Below are 21,662 nucleotides of genomic sequence, written 5' to 3'. Positions count from 1 at the left end.
TCAGTCAAATGAGCGACTGAGGCTGCGGTCAAGGGAACGCTGAAGATGCTTTGAAGCGTTTGATTGACCAATCAGGGTAAAAGAAGCAGATTTCTTTAACCTGATTGGTCAATCAAACGCTTCGAAGCATCCTCAGCGTCACTTTGACCGCAGCCTGAATTCAAGCAAAAATGGACGGCGGAATTTAATTCAAAAATTCAAGAAGCAATTTTGACAATAATCATGAATAGAAATATTAAAACGGTTGGAAATATCGTTGAAATTAAAATTTACAATTTTGAGTAGTTCGATCGGTAAGTTAGATTTTCCACGCGTGTAAATAATCCTTTTACCATCTAAAACGTTCATCATCGAATTTCAAAGAGAACTTTTTAGTCTTTGTTCATCTATTTTCCAAAGGAAGGAAGATTTAGAACGAGCAAGTATTCGCATTTAAAAAAAAATATTCACGTTGTACATACATGAAACGTGTGCGGATAAAAAAAAAGTGTAAAACTAATATTATCGATTCTCTTTCGATTCCAATCTTCTAGATACATAGATGGGTATTTCGCGCGTTTGTTCCGCGTTTGCACTTTTTGCATTTTGAATAAAACAAATTGTACGCATATTTAGGCTCCGCGAGAGACAAAGAAATGTCAAACGGATACAAACGCAACGATCGAATCCTGCTTCCCGGATGTGAATCAATTCGATTGTATACGCGTGTGACATTTATATACATATACACATATATATATTTATCGCGTTCGAGGAAGATTGCCGGCTAATATCTAGTTATATACCATCGATATCGCGCGTAATTGCTCGCTCATGATTCTCGTTATTGCTCGATGTTAATGCTCGTCAACAGTGTTAACGTTGATTAGTGGCATTCGGAAGCAAGAGTCAACGCGAGGTCGCGATATTTCATTTACGGAATTCCTCGCGCTTCGCGAGGACACGATATATATCGGGCGTGCGTGTGACGCGACACACAATCAGCTCGACTCTCGACTCGGCTCGACGCGGCGAATCTTGACGCGGATCAGATCGCGTGAGCGACTTCGCGAGAGAAACGTACGCGCGCGCGCGCGCGGCTCCGCATCGACGTCGTCGAGCAAGATCACGTTAGATATCGCGAATCCTTCCTGGAGACCTAGAGACGGCGATAAACGGCAAGACATACGGCATGGAGAGCGAACAGCACGAGCAGGAACAACGATCGCACGGCAACGAGCCGAAGCCGAAGGACAGGTTAGTCGGTCTGTTGGACCAGATCGAGATGCACGTAGAGCAATTGCGGAAGGATGCCGCGAGGCTCGAGGAGGAGAAGGATGCCTTACTGACGACCTTGGACACGCTTAGGAACAACGACACACTCATCGCCCTCGAGGAGCGTGAGTGTTGTTTCTCGTTTCTGTCAACCGTATTCCCGATGGAAGACTCTAGAAGGGGAACGTCGTTGTAGAATGTAACGGAAAAATCGAGAGATACATGTATTTTTTATCTGCGTAATGTTTCTTGGAAATGATAGAATGATGGAGGTATTTGTTGTTTTCACATAAAAATATGTCACATTGTCGATACTCGTTTTCTTGGATTTCAATCGATTCGAATTCTTCCATTTCTGTGCAAACATAATTTAAATACAGCGAATAATGACAGTATATAATAATAATGTACTAGAATGTTAATGTAACAATTTGATTTTGACAGATAATATACACGTGTATGTTTAATAATTAATTATAATATTTATAAACTTATTATATACAATTATTTTCTTAAAATAATACATTTGAAGAGACATTATATTTGAAGAGACAATAATGAAATTAATGTATACGCAGATTATTAAACACTAATGTATGTATTAGATTATTGTGTTAATATTTCAAATTTTCAACATCCATTATATTCAAACTAAAAACTGATAATTCTATTTATAATAATATTAAAAATAATATTTATTTTTCATACAGCCGACAGGGATGATGTTTTAAGGTATGCGGAAAGGTTGTCCATGCGATGTGCAACCGTAGATGTATTAGTTACAGTCCAACGTGATCATGTGCAACGGGATGCATTACATCAGGTATGTGAGATACTTGGCAATCGCGTTGTATAAAAGTACAATTTTGTTACGAGTGTTTAAATGTCATTTTATTTGGTTTAGGTTAATGGCTTGATCGATAGCTTAATTATAAACTTGCGCCACGATCCGAGCAGCACTCGACAAAGATGCGCAGAATTTATGAACGCGTGCTCCTCCCATGGTTTGGGGCATTCGGATAAAAACTTTGAAACTGCTATTCTCGGATGTACATTGGATGATCAGAAACGAATCAAGAAGAGATTGCAGGGATTACTCGATTATATCGACAAGATGCATATCTTGGAAATGACACAGTGAAAACATCAAGAGATTATTCGGCAAATAAGTCTGTCTCAATTCTTCATACAGATTTCGAATAAGAGTTTTGGCATTGTCACGGTCATAGTGATATTAGGGAACACTTGGGAGAAATTGCGCATTCTTCTCTGTGCTACTAAATTTTCCATTTTCTTTCGCGGGTAAATTAGACCGCATAGAATATTTGGCTGTGTAGAATATGTAGCAAACAATTTTAGCTTTATAGTGATGTGACACTAATTCCTGATAATTTCTTACACAACATTTCCAAACTTATTTTTTAAGATACTTAGTATTTCAGCATTTTTTTAGAGAAAAAGGAAATACCTTTGCTCGCGAAAGAAAACGCCGATCAACAGTTTTCAGACCTAATATATGTAACGTTTTGAAATAAAGAGAAATTTCTAAAAAGATGTGTATACAAATGTAAATGTAGAATCTTAAATGTTACATGAACGTTAAAAATGAAGTGGGCCTCTCTTTACAGTCTTATTTTGTAGGATTGTATATTTGCTATGTAAAGCATCAATTATCATAAGAAATACCAGTTTCTAGAATCATAAGAACAATTAACTCATGTTATCGTCAAGGATAAATTTTTCTTTTTTATTAATTCCTGATATTCATTTGATGTTTATATCAAAATTTTTAAATATCTTTTATCTTCTTTCGTTTCTTCTTATCCTACAGATATTTCTTCTTTTCATAAATTTCACAGGCGCGCTTATTAAAGATTTTGTTGTATCCATGTTTTATTTTTAGCAAAATGTACAAAAACTTTATTTTGTAATATAACAAGTAAACATAAGAATATATAACACATACATTAGATATATCAAGTAACTTACCATAACAGTTGCCTTAAAAGATTGTAATTTATATTAACTTATTCATGTTTAAATTATAGTATGTTTCAGAAATGCTTCCTCTTACATACTTTGTTAAATTTTAATTTCAAATTTTTATAGCTGATTATTATTGATTATTATTGACGATAATAAATAAAGTATTTTTAACAAAATTTAGACATTGAATGATTGAAAATTTTTCAAATGTTAGTGTCTAATCAGTATCCGAAACAATAAAAAAAACGTAAAATTACATCGATAATAAAATATTTTTCGCTAAATTTACACTAAATGATAAATTTTTCAAATGTTAATATACTTTTTTTATACTTTCATGAAGTATAAAAAAAAACAAAAGCTGTGTCGATAAAAAAAAGAATATTTTTTATTAAATTTAGATTTTAAATGATAAATTTTTCAAATATTTTATTATTATCAGACTTATAATCAATATCATCGCGCTAATCTGTAAATCACTATTACATTATTGTATAATTATTATCATATATATTATACATGTTATAACGATTTAATTATAATATATATTTTATATATATATATATATATATATATATATATATATATATATATAATATTTATATATTATAAATATTAAATTATTATATAATAACTATATAATATATAATAATTTATAATAATACATAATATATATATATAATTATTATATAATAATTATTATTAATATTATTATAATTAATATTGTATTAATATTGGCATTACAACTTGGACTTCACAGTTTGAGCTTTGAATGCAGAGTGCAATTTAAAAAAATATGATAATTTTTATTCAATATGATAATATATGGCGGTAAATTTACAAATTACGCGTCGTACTCCCTTTTGCAATGGCGAATACGTATAGAATTGTACTTAATGTTTACGAGTTATTTCTTTCTGTATTTTGTAATCTATTTTATAATCTATATTATTTGGTTCTACAAGATTTGAGTATAATTATTTCTATCGTATATAAATTAAATAATTCCCATAGGTGATATGCATACTATGTATCCTTTACAGTTGTAGCTCTTACCATTTAAAAATCTGATGAGCTTTTGCACTGTTGGACACTGTAAAATCACCCATCCACATGTTTCGCTTATTAAAATAAACTATATATATTTACAAGGCACACACATACCACATATACACCTCCGTGCGATATATCGAGCGCAATGTAACGTAACATTGTATCATACGTACTATGAAGAGAAAGCTATAAGAGTCTACAAGCGTTCTTGACGAAATTTCGTTTCTTATGACTCTTCGTTTTGCCACCTGGTCGGAGGATTATCGTTCCATTACCGGCATTACGGCCGCACATTGATCCATCCGGACTGAACGCACCTGTAAGCAAGGAAAGGTGCAACGTCATCCACATTACAGATGAATATTGCGGACTTGTATAAGCGCAATTAAATCTACACGTACTAATGACGGAAGGCGATCTAGGTTCCGCGGAGTACAATCTCAGGTCGTCCTGATAGTCGTCGTCGGAGCGACGCATCTCGTGCAGACATCGCGATGCCAAGTGCCGGAAGACGCTCATCACGCCGATATCCTCCTTCACGGACGTTCGTAGGAGTTTGCAGCCTAAGGCACGGCCGAGCCTCTCGGCTTCGTCCCTGCAACATATACCGAGTGGTTTTTGGTTTATACATACAAATTTACATCATTTTTCCAAGTTTGATCTACGCGCACTTACGAATCGACCACGCATTGCTCCACGAGATCAATCTTGTTTTGCACCAGGACCGTGGGAATTTCTCCACATTCATTTTCCACCTGCAAAATGTCAGAAAGATTATACGGGGTGTTTTAAAGGTCGGCTATTTCTGTTTTAAATAATTCTCTTCGTTTTTTTATGAACCTCTATGTATTAATTTTGATGTTTTCGCGAATTAAATTTTAGGGAGAACTAATTCAGACGAAGCATATTCTTAGAGACTCATACTTTGAGTTTCCACGAGGGGATAGCATCGAAGGAATCCCTGTCGGTGGCCGAGTAAGCGAGGACACAGGCATGAGCACCGCGATAGTAAGCTGCCGTGATAGCGTCAAATTCCTCCTGTCCTGCGGTATCCCACAGCATTAGTCTTACGTCCTCGCCGTCGACCCTGTGTACGTTAAAAAATATAAAACATATATTTATAAACTTATTATCCATAATATTGCTATTAAAAGCAATGGATATCGCGTGAAATCTTTTAATCATTTTAATTATAGCTTTTAATTATATTACTTTTAATTAAGTTTATAAAAGTTAATTTTAATCTCTTAATTAATCTTAGTTTATATTTTTTTATTTTTTTATATTTTTAATTTATATATATATATATATATATATATATATATATATATATATATATTTATATATATATATATATATATATATATATATATATATATATATTATATATATATATATATATATATATATACAATTTTTCATAAATTTATAAATTATCATCCAAACTGGTTACTGGTATCTTAATTACACGATTCCTAGGAATGTAAAAAATGATTAATGGCATGACGTTGATATTGAAAGATGGATCGCGCGCGCGCACAAACACACGCGACGAGACAAATATTTCCTTCTACATTGACCGACATTACATCGTTGAATATTCGGAGGGGGATACGAGAAATATCCCACGGTAGCTCGCGTTGGCATGATTAAAATCGAGTTTTTCTCAGGCGCGTCGCGTTTCGAACCCGTATACATGTAAGTAGCAATGTCATAATCGACAGCGAATAATCAAATATTGACGAGTAATCAAATAATATTCGAATCGATTTAATTTATTATCTATATTAGCACACTCACAGCACGATTGTGCCTGAAAATGTTTTTGAAAATATTCGAGAAATACCTGCTTTCAGATTTCCTTTGCGCTCTAAATGTCACGATTATTTTTTAAAAGTTTCGAAAATCCATACTTGATTATATGATGTGCTTCTATTTTTTTCTCAATGCTCAATGCTCCCAATTGCGTCTCGAAGATTCTCAATTAAATATAATTAATAGATATAATTAATGCGATTTTCTAAATTGAAATTTCAGTTCGCTTTTCGCTCCGAATATCGAGCTTGTTAAGTCAAGTAATTTTCAATTAAAATGATTCGACATGCAACGCGCGAGCGATTACTTACTCGATCTCACGCTCCAGGAAGTCTACGCCGATCGTCTTCTTATAGTCCCTCGTGTATGTACCTTTGCAGAATCTTTGAATCATCGACGACTTCCCCACAGCGCCGTTACCCACTATCACCACCTAAATAAGAAAAATAGATATTATTTTTTTATTTGTGGAAGATATTTCGAGAGAAAAAAGAATGCCAATAAAATCGTGGCAAGGATTATTTTAAATTTAAATAAGTCTTGATGCAATTTTAATGATTTTATTTGTCCGTGGATGAATAGGTATCGACTCAAAGAAACGGATATTCAATTAAGAGTCCAAATATCGAGAATTTAATTTTGTAAAAAATTAATGGCGAGTTAATTCGCTTATTTCTTGCAGACTGATCGAGGAATGTGGCCCAAATAATTTCGCCAAATACGACCGTTTATACGACGTCGCATAAGGGAAGTGGGTTACATGGATAAAGATGAAGCCCATAAAAAAAGAAAACCGGTCGCCGAAAGCAATCTCCGGGCTTCTGCGAGCGGGCGATTTAGGTCTTAAAATTCAAAATGACATGTATGATTCGCATCAGAAGCATTTCAGGAATGCTCGCGTGTTCGAGAATATACATATCTTGAAGTCGAATGCTGATGCGCTAAAAATCATGCCTACATAAGGCACACCAGAAATTTTCACATTGGCATCTTTCATCCTGATATAGCTTCAATTCAGTTGTAAACGATTGAAATCCAGTAATTGCGGAAATGAAGAAAACACGGGAGGTTCCGGAACAATAGTATATCTTTTTTCTAACATTTCTAATTCGAAAATATCACGTGAAATTTTCGTCGTTACGTGAGTAATTAGCAATGGAAAATAAATTGCAAACTAGATAGATGTAAATAACATATAAATAACGGTTAAACGGCATTCTAACTCGATACTCGTTTGCAAAAAATGTATAAAAAATGTTAAGAATTGAAAAACTGTGAAATAACATCATCCGCGCATTACTTTTCGCGAAGAAAAATCCGAGAGAGAGCTGCGATTAAAAGAACGGTATTTCGGCATTTTCAGAACACCGTGTATAAATATAATAATAATGAAAAAAAGGCGTAAACGTGTAGTTTCTCCGGCGACCGGTGCGATGAAAACGCGAGCAAGTACCGTTACCGGCAATCGAGAGATAAGCAGAGATCACTGGAGCAGCACCAAGCTCGTATGCGCGAGAGATCCTGTATGCGCGCGCTTCCCTATTTCTCTTTTTCCCCTTTTCTTTATTTTCTACTACTCTAGCATACCTGCGCGATTGAATAGTTGGATGCAACAGCGTACGCGCGAATATCCCGCAAATGGACCCTTTCCTCTTATTAAATTTCATACTCACGCGTTTTAAACTGCAAGCTCACTTTTCTCCAAATTACATCGAGTTTCACGCTGTTATTATATATCTTATTTCTTAATTATATATTATATATATTAATATATGTAAATAATTAATATAATTAATAAAATTTAATAAATTTAATTTAATAAAATTAATATAATAAATACATATAATATGTCAATGTGTAATTATACATAATTATATGAAATGTTAATATATATATAATTATATGTAATTATATATATAAGTTTTTGTAATCGATCAATCATGGCGGCAGATTATAACTCGCGAGTTATCGGGTGCAAAGTTCGAGTTAATTTCCGATAGAGTTGCGAGCTTTTTACGTCCGATTTTTCGCTCACGCTCGATAAATTTTGCGCAGAGAAGGAATCAGATAAGTAGATTTTACGAGTGAATTTGCGTATAAATGTGACAGCGCCGAATGAATTATCTTGTTAGTAAATATCATTAATAGTGTCATTCACACGTGATATTGAATCAAATAAAATAATTCAGAAGATTAACTTTTTCTTCTTCTCATTAAGTAAAAATGTAAGATAATTATACAATGACATTTACATCTGGTTTTGACATTGATAAATATTTATAGCGAAGAGTTATGGAGAAAAATCAGATAAATAGATTTCCTGAATAATTTGCGTATAAATATGGCGGCGCCGAGTGATTATTTCGTTAATAAATATCACTAATAGTTTCACTCGCACGTGACTATATCTCGGATCAAATAATCCAGAAAATTAAATTAATTTTCTCTCTTTCTCATTTATAAAAATGCACAAGTACAATTATACAATGACGTTTAAATATGCGTTTTAACTCTTCTCTTTCTGTTTTAGATTTTCAAAGTTCAATTCCATTCTTCCCGAAATCACGTTTAAATTCGAGGAATTCGTACATCGAAGGTCATCCCGTCCAGAGTCTACTACATCTATTCGCCGAAAGTTGTTCGAGTGAAGCGAATTACTCATCGTTGGACGAGGACCGGACGTTTGAAAAGAAGGTGAATAAAAAACGCGGCGCGGCCGATCCGGCGCGAACTTGGCCTCGCCACTCGTGGAATCGAGTAATGACTCTTCGTAGCGTAACGATATCTCTATAACGAAGAGTCGCTTATGGAAAATCACGACGGAATTATGTAAAAATACGTACATTTCTTTTTTTTTAGATTCGCACTTTTCGCGCGTGGAACGATATGGAAATGCGTAACCGATACAGATTCCAAGGACGAGGAGTGAAATGAAGAACCGCAACGAGGAGAGCGCGATATGGCTGGAAACTGAAAGGAAATACATAGAGCAGACCGCGGTCGAGTGCCGCGATTACCTTGAGTGATATCTCGAGCTCTTCCTCCCGCATTCTGTGACCGTAAAGACGATTAACATAATATCCCACCGCAACGCGGATCCATGATCCTCTCCAGAGGGATCGATCGGACGTACGCGTAGGAAAATTCCTTTCCCGAAAACGGCGTGATATTATATAAAGAAAGGGAGAAAAAATAAATGAGAGAGAAAAACGAGAGCCTCGCTCGCTTCTCCTCACCACCTCGGTATTCCCGAGTCGATGACTTTGCGCCTCGGCCGAGTCATTATTCACACACAGCTCCGACACGTACGCGGCGTCGGGCCGCGTTTTTCTTTTCCCGTAACTTTCTCGCGAGGAAGTCTCACCTCGAAAAAAAATTCCGCGCAAGAGAAACGAGACGGAACGTGGATCCGCGTCTCGCGGATAGAGAGATAGAGGCGAGTTTTCTTCGCGACACACGAATGCCAGGGAATCGAACGGAACAGAACAGAACAGAACGGAACGGAGCACGCACGCATGCACGCAAGCATGCACGCACGCTAGGCATGCACGCACGCACGCACGCACGAATGCGCGCCGCTGACCACCACTGGCCGACTGAACGGCACACCTGTGTATGGCAGGAGACACCTGTCGCCGACGCGCGCCTGTAGGCCTGGTGATTTTACATGTGTGCCTAGTGAATGTAGTCGTCGTGTGCGAGACACTAGAGCAGCCATGTCCAACTCCTCCGAGAGTTCCGCTCTCTTCCCTCGTGTTGCTACGCGCGAGAGAATCTTTTCAAATTTTATTCCCCTCTAAAAAAAAGATGAAATTTATTATTATTGTAGAGACGATTAAATCTTGGGATCAAAAATTTAAAATTCTTCTGCAACGTATCTTTACACACAAAAAGATTTTATATATAGAAAGAGAGTCTCATTTTAACGTAAACATATTCTACAAAAGAATGTTTCCTTGATTGAAATTCTTAGAAAGAGACGTTTTTAAATTAAAGTATAAAAACTCTCTGTTCAAGATTCAAAACTTTCTTTTTCAAATAACTCTTTAATGTCGATGAAATTTTTCTAGAATAAATGTGTGAATCTTGATGGCCTTTTCGGGCCATCTTCAAAATTATGTATTATAAATAATCAAAATCTATTATATAATTAAAATCTTACACTTTTATAGAACTATATTCAGAGACAGATACAAGTACAAAAGATGTATATTTGCATCTGTCATTTGGATGTATATTATAGAGATTTTTGCCCGTCTTTGGATATAATTATAGAAGCGTAATATATAGATTTTAGTTATTCACAGTTAAGTTTTTAAAGATAACTCGAAAAAGAATAAAATGTTTAAAATAAAGACAACTAATAATTTGTTTCTCTAAATTTGACTCTTTGTTTTCGCCTATATCATTTTTTATTTTTACTTTCTCGTATTACTAATTTATATTTTCTAGAATTTTTCTCCAACACAGTTTTTGTAGAATATCAAGTTTATTTACGAAAAATTCAGTTGTTTCCACTAAAACGAGACATCTGGTATAAACTGTTATCTGGAATAATCCTTATCTTACACAAGTTTCGTCGATATCTGACAATCGGAATTCGAATGATCTCATTTTCGTAAACAAAACTGTTGCGTTTATTTTGTCGATTATTTTTCTTATACATCTAACATATTTTTATTTTCACTCGCCACAGGTTTCTATTATACATAATTATTGGAAACGAAATCACCCCTTTCTCTTCTCCCAATATGATAGGAAAAAATTTTTGTCCGGATAAAGATTAACAAGTAGCTCCAGTAAACTTTCATCCGCTTTGTGCTTGTAATCGTTGCATTTCTTAATTTTATATATATATATATATAATCTCTTTATCTTAATTAGTTCTTAATATAATGTCGTTACAAATGATAACTCGATAATTTTCTGCATACAGTCTGGCAATATATGAAAATTTTTAATTTCTCAAAGTGAACAATTACTTGATTCGATCCGTTTTGTTACAAATTCAATACAATTTTCTTACAAATAATGTATTTTCTCCTTGACTAATTTAAAAATTTTTTTCTACAACTTAGAGTAGTACTTATTGAAGGAAATCGTGTTTTCTACGACAAAATTGATACGAGAAGTGATAACAATATTATAAAAATTTATCGTATGATTAATGATACCGCCTGTGAGCACACCTCTTTGAAATTCACGATCAATTTGGTACTATTAACACAGCTCTGACCTCTTCAGAACAGAAGATGCATGTGTATAGAGTGTTTAATAAGAGATCTGCATCAAATCTCCGAGGCATATTCTCCGACGAAATTTGAATCGACTTTTCTAGAGTAGGTCTAGAATATTTTTACTAGCACATTATTTTGACATTTTATTGTTAAGATACTTTATTAAAATGCAACTTTTAAATCACAAAGAGAATCTTCACAATAAAATTTTTACTGCAATAAAAATCGACTCGAAATTCGTCGTAGAATGTATAGGCGAAAGGAATGGCGATGACTTTTTGGCACATTCCATACATATTTTTGTATGTGTATATGTGTGTGTGTGTAGGGCGCACGCGTGCGCACATATATGTAAAAGAGAGTAAGGTATTGCTAAAATATCTATATATAATTTTACATTATTTACCGTTATAGATGCATACATATATGAAGTATATTTAATATCCACTTATTTTTATCCGCATAATAATTATTACTTTTAATTATTCGAGTCACGCATTCGTTAACGTGAAAAATCGCGCGATAAATGAGTATAATAAAACATTTAAACATGATATATAAAAATATATAAAAATGATAAATTCGAGATAACACACATGAATAGCCGAATAATGATCAATTCTTTGCGGTCTGAAGCCAGCCGGTGGCATATTTCCCCTTAGTCTATTCGCATGATGTGCAACTGGTTCATTTTCAATGTACAAAAATTGATAAATAGTAAATGTATAATATTTAATACATTTTGGGAGAACAAACAAATGATATAAAACCGGAAGAATCTAAACTCTTGTTGTAACAAACTATTTGCGATAAACTATGTTTATTTCTTATATAAACAGACAATTGTGTTGTGTCATCCAAGTATTTAGCATAATTCTACAGTTGATCTGATGCGAGCGTGATAATATAAAAAAAAATCATACTATACCTTCAAACGGGTAACCCGTGTGCCAGGAATATCCCGGCTTGAGACCACAAAAGATTAACAATGTGATGTAAATACATTTTCTTTTCGGAATACTTAAAAAATATTTGACAATATACTGATTCTCCACGTTTTCATAGCAAACATTCCCGATACACAGATATTTGAATGTGCATTTGCAGCTGCATATTCTCTCGCGTACTTCCGGAAAGTGATCTTATACGTTAGAAGTAACAAGTGTATTTTAGAAAACGTTAGCTGGCAGTTAGCTGAGTCAGTACTAATCGTTTCGTGACAAATAGACGAAAGAGCATAACGTCGTTCGACGCAGTCGCCGCAAGGACACAGTCTTCCGCATTTTCTTGGACGGACCGGTTAATAAATCCTCAATCTTCGCGCACACATGCAAGCGCGAGATTATTTCGTCGGCGAAACTTTCGTATATCCGTTTCATAAAGATTCGTCGTAATAAATTCCGAATCGTCACGTTCGAGCGAGAAGGAATGATAAAGTTGTGCATCCGTGGTCCGTCATTTTGTCCTTTTAATTGTCGGTAATTTTATCAAAAGATTGACTCTTGATCATCTCTTCGTAATGCGTACGGGAATTGTAATAAAGGAAGTATACAATATCGTACACACGAATATATTACATCGCTACTATTGCCGATTGCGCGGCATCATCATTCGGAATTGTCTCTATCGGAATCTCTATCCGAATGATCGAGGTCGCTACCTCACATTAACTGACACTTATAAACGATTTTACAAAGGCCATTTAACGTCTATGTGTGTATAACATTCTTACTGCGGTTTAAAATGATATCTAAAACCTCGTCGTCGCGCTCCTGATAGAGCATATCAAAATGCCAATGTATACGTCAAGTCATATAAGTAAAAATATACAAATATTAATCTTCGAGTTTTATGGCAGATACAATGGGCGAAGACGAGAATGTAAAAAAAGAAGAAAAAACCAGGAAAGATAGAGATAAAAAGAGAAGAAAACTATCATTAAATAAAATCATACTATCATCTATCGTCCACAAAATAATCATAATCCTTCGAGTATAAAAGTCACGATACTTTTTCAAAAAACTTGCGTCGCAAATAGATCAATGAAGAAGATCATAATGATTGCTATCGATATAACATCGATCGCCTCTTTTTAAAATAGGGTAATATAAAGGAAGAATCGTTTTTGCGAAGAAATGTCCTTTAATACGCAGACGCTTCTTTGTATTCAGAACCCTCCATAGTAAAGAAGTCTTCGAGTTTCCACTGAAGTGTCTCGAACGTCGGTCTCTTCATAGGATCTTTGTTCCAGCATTCCAACATGATATTGTAAAGCGTCTCAGGGCAATTGGGTGGATTCGGCATTCTATAACCGTGCTCCACTTGGTGAAGAACTTCAGCGTTTGTCATACCTGAAGAAAAAAAAACATGTTACATTTTATTAACTTGATCTCATAATGCCATGATCTTCAAAGTTATAAATTGAGAAATGAGATGCAATTTTTATGATATAAACTGATATTTTATTTTCTGAATTCTCGAGTATTCTCTTTGTAGCAGATCTGAATATCACTAAGTTTTAGAAATAAAGTTTATATCTTCCATTTGCTCTTTTCTTTTAAATTAATCAAATTTTAAATTCAACTTTGTACAAATTCATTTACGTTACACAATTTCATGAAAAATATATAGAGAAAAAATAAGGATGCTCAGGACAAAGGACTCACCTGGATAAGGTATTCTACCATACGTGACCAATTCGGTAAGAAGAATACCAAACGACCATACGTCGGATTTAATACTAAATTTGCTGTAATTGGCGGCCTCAGGCGCGGTCCACTTGATGGGGAAGCGTGCCCCTATTCTAGCCTCGTACTCGTCTTCTTTAATAAGTCTAGCCAAGCCAAAGTCTGCGATTTTAACAACGTTTCCGTCTGCTACGAGAACGTTACGAGCAGCTAAATCTCGATGGATGTAATTCTGCGACTCCAAGTATGCCATACCAGCGGCTATTTGCGCGGCCATGTCGATCAGTTGTTGTAATTTTATACTTCTACCCTTTCCTAAAAAGTAAAATAAATTTATACATAATTGCGCTATAACGATAATCCAATAGAAAGATGTGACTATATAAGTACTAGCTTTATCGATTTTGCAGTAATATTTTGGGACGGCACTTTGCAGAATTAATGAAAGTAAAATATGCATTATATTAAAAAAAACGATGAGAAATAGATTTGATCTCTTTAGAGGTAGTATTTTTCGAAGCTTGAACTTTTTAATAAAGCTCGAATTTCTTTAGCAAGAACATTTCTAAAGAATAAGATGTTTAAAATCATCTATAATTTTTGAATAACATTATCTCACAAACTCCCTTGATTATAATTTAAGAGTTTGCGAAGCTCAAACTTTGTCATTGCGTGTGGATGACAATTTAATCAGAGTCAGTGAAAGACTCAATGAAGAAGTCAAATACGTACCTTGCATACCTTGTAGGTATTCCAGTAAACTGCCATTCCTCATCAGTTCCGTGATAATGTAGATCGGCTCCTCCATCGTACACACAGCATACAATTGAATCAACTTGGCATGTCGGAGCTTCTTCATGATCTGCGCCTCGGCGAGGAAGTCTTTCGGGTCCATGGTACCCGGCTTGAGCGTTTTTATCGCCACTGGCGTAGTGTTGTTCCACAAACCTTCCCAGACCTCGCCAAATTGTCCCTGGCCCAATTTTCTCAGGAATTTTAGCGACGAACGATCAATCTCCCATTGGTCCCGTGTACGGTGACTCAGGCCCTCCGTTACGGGTTTCTCAACCTGTCGAGCAAAGCCAAATCGAGAATAAGCCGTTGTTGAAACAGGGAATTCTGAAACTCAATTGTGCAATTGGCATTTGTATCTTATCGGCTGTTTTTAATGTGACGAGAGAGCTCTCGGTCTTTCCGTCTCCTTTTTAGATAAGAAAAAAATCTATGCTAAGCATATATAAAGGATAATTCTACGCACACTGTAAAAAGAAAAAAGAGCACTAGCGTTTAACTCTTTTGCCTTCGCGAATACAAACCCATGTTTCTCCGTGCTCTGCAATTCTGTCAAGTAACAGTCAAAATCCCGGATATGGATAAATACGATCGCAAAATCGTTCCAACAATAAAGAGATATACGTTTTAGAAAAATGAAGAAAAAGACGAAGAGAGAGGAAAATGAAATAGTGAACGATATAATGATAATATGCAGAATGTCTCAAATATGTTGCGTGGCTAAGAAGCACGTTGTCATTTACGCGAATCGCAGAAACACGTATATATATCATTTCGGAGTAAAATCGATAAATTTTGCCAGTATATTTTTACACTACACATCGGTCATTATAAAATATTAAAATATATATAACTATAAAAATATATATAACTTGGACTAAGTAAAATAAACTTTCTGTCTCGATAAAAGCCGAATTAATTCATGATGTACATAAATTTGTTTGCTTAAAATTATTTTTCAAACACGCTGACAAAGTTTGCCGATCGCTACAATATACCCTGTATAATTTAAACGTAATAGCACGCTAGTTTACGTTCGTTTGCTTCTCAAATAAGAGACACGTATGCGCAAACGCTTTTGGGACATCCTGTATATAGATATAGATTTCGAGCACACACATACATTCGAGCTGACTCGCTTTTACATCAGAGATTGATTGTATACATGTATGTTTAAAAAAAGATCTCGTATGTAAATTGTTATTCACAGGCGAGAGAGCGACGTTTCGCATTAGAAGAAAAGGCCGTCGTTTCTTTCGTGTGTGCTGCCAATCTCAATTCTGAATATTTACCTATACATTGCACCTCTCGCGAGGTGTGACTAGGATGCTAAGTGAATTGTGATAACTTGTTGTAAATATATGAAATTACATCGAATGTGTACAGAGAGAGCTTTTACACGATATCAGATATCTCTAAGTGAATGACAATCTACTGCTTCTGAAACATAATCCCGTATAAAACGGGCTTGTGCTTGTATGTACAGGCCAGACGCAATTAAATGGAGAAGCGTTTTTTAAAAAGTCGAGAAAAAGAACAGAATCAAAAAACGATGTATTATGGCATATATTAGGACATTCAATTTACCAAGAAAATCCACCGGGAGGAAGGGCAAGCAATAAACAGACAAACAAACACAATCTATTCAGACACATTAAACTTTTGTAAATAAATTAGTTTATCAGTGCTTCTCAAAAATCTCTGATATATATATCTCTCTTTCTTTTTTTCTAGTATACAAATTTAAAAATTACATTTCATTTTTCATCGTGTTATTAAATTTCATTTACTCGCGATTTTTTAAAATCGAAGAAACTGAATTCGAGAATCACAGATAGTAATAGATGTTCCTGACGTATAATCGATATTGGAGAAATGTTCCTTTATATAAAATGTGTTATATCTTTAAATACTTCGTTTCAAAGTATCGCCAGTAATAACAATAATGAAAGAGTGTAGATAGAAGAGTGTAAAATAATAATGAAAAGAATGACAAAAAAATATCAATCTTAATATTAATAATAATAATAATAATAATAATAATAATAATATACAGTTGATCGTGATTATTATCATAATCGGAAAGGGGGGGAGGGGACGAGCAAGTATCGATCGTATTGTTGCTTTTGCAAAAATATTGGAGCTTAGACAGTTTGTATAATGTCAGTATTATATAAGTAATGAATATAAAAAAAGATTTATCGAGATTTGCCTATAATAAAAGATCTCGGCTTTTAATTTCCGCTTCGATTTGTATGCGTGTGCGTGTGTGTGTGCATTAAAAAAAAGGTTTCAGCCGCAATTTAAAGTCGCATTGTGTGCTGCTCTTGTTGCATGTTTTAACCAAGACTTATCTAATATCTATCGATTCGACGTCCCGCTCAATATCAGTGAATTCCAAAGTTGACTCTTTCGTGAAAACGCGTTTAACGTTATATCGTAAATTCAATTCATCGTTTCTTTATCGATAAAGACTTGCCTAACTCGGCGATAAATGAAACTTGCTCTCGCTACAACAGCCGAATGTACGATGTTTTTAAACGCAAAGTCCTGTCTAAACTCCTCCTCCGTTCTCGTAACTCATCATTATTCATCGGTCAATTGTCATCGATGTTGCACCGAGAGACTCGATCGTGTGTGATGATCGGCTACTTGTTGAAACTTACTTGCACACAGGGCTTGCACAGATTAACGCACAGGCCGTCCGCATCCTTGCTGTAGTGCTCCACGAGATCCTGCAGATTCCTGAAAGTGGTTCGCCTGGCGATGAAGAAGCCACCCTCGTCCAATTGGCGGATACGATAATGCTTCACCGTGTCACCGTCTCGCACTGCAACGCAAACAATCACCGATACATCCCACTCTAGCGCTTTAAACGACGATCTCGCAATTTTCTAGTAGAGATCGCGCGCTACTTTTCACGTTCCCGACTCAATTATTATTCATTTATTCGATATCGTAGCGGTCGTCCATTATGATACGACCGGCAGTTTCTATTATCGTTATCCTGAATGACGTTACCTGAAAGGGAGTAATCGTTGTGTCGGCTCTCGGAGTCTCTTATCAGAAACGCGCCATGATCGTTTTCCGGTAGAAGCAATTTTTTCTCGGCCTCGATTCGCTTAATCTTCCTGAAATACCATCTGCAAATGCAAATTAGCATTATGACATTTGTGAATCAGTCCCTCTCCTTCCTCTTAATCGCTAGCAATTCTCGATTGCGTGCGCGAGTTCAACATTCTTAAAGACATTATTTGCAAAAGAATCATAGCAATACGATAAAACTTTCGGGGTTCCTGTTTGTCGGCTGTAAATATTAACGTGTACATACATAGTTATCGCGCACACAACATTCGTATTAGTTTCAATTATCTCCGTGCTACGGGAAGATAAAACGTATCGCCTAAAGTGATTTAATTGAAGCTGCCAACGAGACTCACGGTTCCGCCTCGATCGACTTGAGTTTGGCGACGTAGTTACTAGGAATGTAGCCCTCCTGCCTGGTCCTCTTGCTCTTGGCGAGCCACCAGTCGCCCTGGGTATCATTGATTATCTCCAAGTGCTCCCCTTTTCTGAAGCTCAGATCTTCGTCCGTGCGAGCGTCGTAATCGTAAAGAGCGACGAATATCTTTGCGGTGGCGATGTCCGTATCCGGGATCTGCGGGATCGGCCTGATGGGATCGGGCGGCGGTGTCGGCACCGGATTCACCTGCGACACGACCGCCTCGATGGGGTTGACGATCCTGTCCGGTTTGTCGTTCTCCTCGATCGGGTTGCTGCAGCAGTTCCCCATGTTTGATTCGTCCTTGTCTCTATCCCGAGACTACGCGATCCTCCGAAGGTGATTTCTTGCCCACGATACACGTCGTCGTCTTCCTCGTCGTTCGCATTTAACGACGCAAGCGAAATCGCCGCACCAAGACTCGCACCACGAGGGAACGCGTTACAGTTCGAAGCTAAATCTCTAGGCGTCGAACGGTCGAGAGGTATCGAGAGAGTCGTCGCGCGAGCTTGTCCAGTCACCGTCGTAGATCGATCCGCGTGTCGTGCATCTCCAACGAGGGATCTACGAAACACGGCAGCAGGATTCGTAAGACGGTACCATAACTGCGAGACGTATGTCAGCTGTGTCGTCCCGATGACAACAGAGCGCGGAGGCGCGGAGCGGGCCGCGAGATCGTCGGTCGGTTGTCGCGAAGGGGGATGAGCCGCGATGACGAAAGGATCACATCCGCGAGGAGAGGCCCCGAGGCGGTGCCGCACATTCTCCGGATATCCTGGACTCCTGGCGCGTCCTGTCGCGAGGCTGATGCATCGCCAGGGGAGATTCCACGCGCGCACGTTTATATATTCGGGCGAGAGAAAGAGGACTCTAGACGCGGACTCCTCCGAACTCCGAGTGTCTTGAACAGCAGGGTAGATTACGTACAGTGTCCGACAATCCGGCTTGTGGAACGCGAGACAGATCGGCCCCTCTCACCGCGAGCTTAGAAAGTAGGCGAGTCGCCAGGCGCCATTGCAGGGCGAATAGTCACGGATCCGTCAAAAGCCCAGCGTGCGTGTCGCGTGTGTGTGTATGTGTGCGCGCGCGCGCGCGCGTTGCCTTCTCATACGCGACACACGCCCAATTCCCAGTCCGTGCTGGATCCGATAGACGATGTTATTACGTTATCGCGAGCGTCCCGTAAAGACGAGATCTGTTGTCAGCCCTATTACCATTCGCGCCTCGTACATTCCCGAAACGCGACAGACACGTCGCGCGAGACCTCGGTGCGTAGCGATAACACGTGGAAGTTTCCACATTCGAATCTCCAGGTCGCACAAACACACGCGTATCGGTCAGCTCGCGACTAGCGGAGAAAGCCACACGATTGCAGGACTGGACAGGACTGATCAGGAATCAGGACATCGCTGAGAGTCAGATGCGCTTCTCGAGTCTCGGAGTCCACGTGGCGCATCCGCCAGCAGACCTTGGAACTAACTAATCGCGAAACGCGCGCTCGATAAAAGGATTCGTTTGGCTTCAAGAATTTTCACTCTGTGCTACACTTTTTTTCAATTCTCAGTAGAAATGAGAATTTTACATTGTTTGATTTGTTTCCTACGACAAGAGAATATTATTAATATAATTATAATTAATAATATTCGTGTATCTAGCTTGCTCGTGTAAAATGCAGAGGCTAAAGCTCGTATCAAACTACGCAAAAATAGAAGATTGGAATTTGATTAATCAGAACAAGAGAATTTAAAATTTCTCTCTTCTGATTGGTTAAATTTTAATCTTCAATCTTTCATAAGTTTATACATATATTTTTATACGCTATGGCCCATATTCTGAATCCTCTTTTATCGATAAAAGTGTCTCTAAAAGTGGCATATAAGCCTTTTGATTGGCTACAGGCCACTTTTAGAAACACTTTTATCGATAAAAGAGGATTCAAAATATGGACCTATGTAAATTTATCTGGATGTACGTTTATAGTCGAATAATGCGCATAGAAAAATCAACCAATCCTGCGCCGACTATGAAAAAGCAATATGGCGTCCATCACATTTGACTATATTTGTTTGGTTCATTTCTCTATTATATGTATTCTACGGTTGTATATACAGGTTTGCCTATTTATGGTTTTTATTTTCGCTGTCACTAGACAAATAGAATTTGCGCACGAAATAAGATATTTGAAATTTTTAAAAACGATGGATTATATAAATCAGCAATGTTTTAATAGCAATGTTTAATAGCATTTTGTTATAAAATGATGAATACTTTATAAAATATTTTATGTATTCGAATGTATCAAAATATAATGTATGTAATATTATATTTCGTAAATTATCTCTCGATTTTTCGATAATTCATCTTTTTTATATGCAAAATGGTGTAACAAATTAATTTATATAGTAATATTTCAATTTGTTTAAAAAAAAAATAGGTGTATATGCATGCGCTTCATTGATCGTAAAATTTTGATTCGGTTGAGCAATTGTCCATATTTTTCTTCAATCAAGCTTTTTTTACGTTCAACCTAATTATCTAAACAGAAATTCAATTTTCTTTTTTATATTCTGGCTAAAATTATAATCTATAAATTTAAAAATATTATATTATAAAAGAAATGTGAAAAGAAACACATCGAAGAAAAAACTTATCGATTAAAAGAAATCGTATAAGAAGTAACTGTAAACATTTAAAGGTATTCAAGGTATGTTACACAATCTATTGTTTTCCATGCATATCGTTTGATGTATTTGCTTACTTTTCTGTGAACTTGACTAACAAGATCTCGACCAAGCCAGAAAAATACAGCTAAAATCGATTACAATCACCGCAAAATGGTCGTCTATTTTACGGGGTGATGCGAGAAAAGATAGATAGGTCTTAGAGCGTCGAAATGTCGGCAAGAGTTTTATCAATAATAAAGGAGTAACAAATATGTCGTATTTGGAAAATTATCTTATTAAATAATGTTTCTCTTCTTCATCTTTTGTTGCTAATTTTTTTTCTTTTTACTATTAATAAAACTTTCGTTGTCGCTCAAACATACATAGAGAAAGAGACACGAAGGCACCGGGCTACTTTTCATGCATCACCCTGTACAAATTATGTACAACGTGTGTGTTATACGGCAGTGATATATATTTATATCTATACATATCCTTGCCATTCACTAATATATGTTCTACGATACGCGCTGCTTGAAATTTTTTTTCCTACGAATCCCGTGCCAGGACTTTTGTTCCTCGAGTAAACTTTAACGGTCGATTTACTACAACGATTAATCTTGACATTCTACTTTATTTGTCAAAAAGGAAACATCGACAAAATGTATTTAAC

The 21,662-nt window shown here is 36.2% G+C and overlaps 3 protein-coding genes and 1 long non-coding RNA gene across 5 annotated transcripts; 2 read left to right on the top strand and 2 right to left on the bottom strand.

Moving 5' to 3' along the window:
* Positions 1–584: 584 nt before the first annotated feature.
* Positions 585–2,984, top strand: LOC145967243 (BAG family molecular chaperone regulator 2). Its single transcript, XM_083091942.1, has 3 exons — positions 585–1,379; positions 1,965–2,077; positions 2,159–2,984. The coding sequence occupies exons 1-3, from the start codon at positions 1,172–1,174 to the stop codon at positions 2,393–2,395; spliced, it is 558 nt and encodes a 185-aa protein (XP_082948068.1). The 5' UTR covers positions 585–1,171; the 3' UTR covers positions 2,396–2,984.
* An 893-nt stretch (positions 2,985–3,877) lies between these two features.
* Positions 3,878–10,457, top strand: LOC145967240 (uncharacterized). The gene is made up of 4 exons (XR_014437317.1): positions 3,878–5,087; positions 5,176–5,384; positions 8,639–8,802; positions 8,968–10,457. It is a non-coding gene; the product is annotated as an uncharacterized LOC145967240 (long non-coding RNA).
* On the bottom strand, positions 4,026–9,725 carry Rab23 (RAS oncogene family member Rab23). Its single transcript, XM_083091937.1, has 6 exons — positions 9,126–9,725; positions 6,420–6,541; positions 5,218–5,380; positions 4,969–5,048; positions 4,695–4,888; positions 4,026–4,610 (listed from the first exon to the last, which is right to left on the bottom strand). The coding sequence occupies exons 1-6, from the start codon at positions 9,156–9,158 to the stop codon at positions 4,480–4,482; spliced, it is 723 nt and encodes a 240-aa protein (XP_082948063.1). The 5' UTR covers positions 9,159–9,725; the 3' UTR covers positions 4,026–4,479.
* A 582-nt stretch (positions 10,458–11,039) lies between the features above and the next one.
* On the bottom strand, positions 11,040–19,761 carry Src42a (Tyrosine-protein kinase Src42A). 2 transcript variants are annotated; one of them, XM_083091936.1, is made up of 6 exons: positions 18,265–19,761; positions 17,846–17,967; positions 17,491–17,654; positions 14,774–15,101; positions 14,012–14,347; positions 11,040–13,696 (listed from the first exon to the last, which is right to left on the bottom strand). In XM_083091936.1, the coding sequence occupies exons 1-6, from the start codon at positions 18,615–18,617 to the stop codon at positions 13,488–13,490; spliced, it is 1,512 nt and encodes a 503-aa protein (XP_082948062.1). In that variant the 5' UTR covers positions 18,618–19,761; the 3' UTR covers positions 11,040–13,487. The 2 variants fall into 2 exon arrangements, with proteins under 2 accessions (XP_082948062.1, XP_082948061.1); XM_083091935.1 differs by having other exon boundaries at positions 14,765–15,101; positions 18,265–19,757.
* Between the last annotated feature and the right edge of the window lie 1,901 nt (positions 19,762–21,662).

Source organism: Camponotus vicinus, unplaced genomic scaffold, assembly GCF_025532165.1.
Source record: "Camponotus vicinus isolate PSW18456_S1 unplaced genomic scaffold, iyCamVici1.0 SCAF_2, whole genome shotgun sequence".
Lineage (NCBI taxonomy): Eukaryota > Metazoa > Arthropoda > Insecta > Hymenoptera > Formicidae > Camponotus > Camponotus vicinus.
The sequence above is the reverse complement of the archived record's forward strand: the minus strand, read 5'-3'. Positions and strand labels throughout refer to the sequence as shown.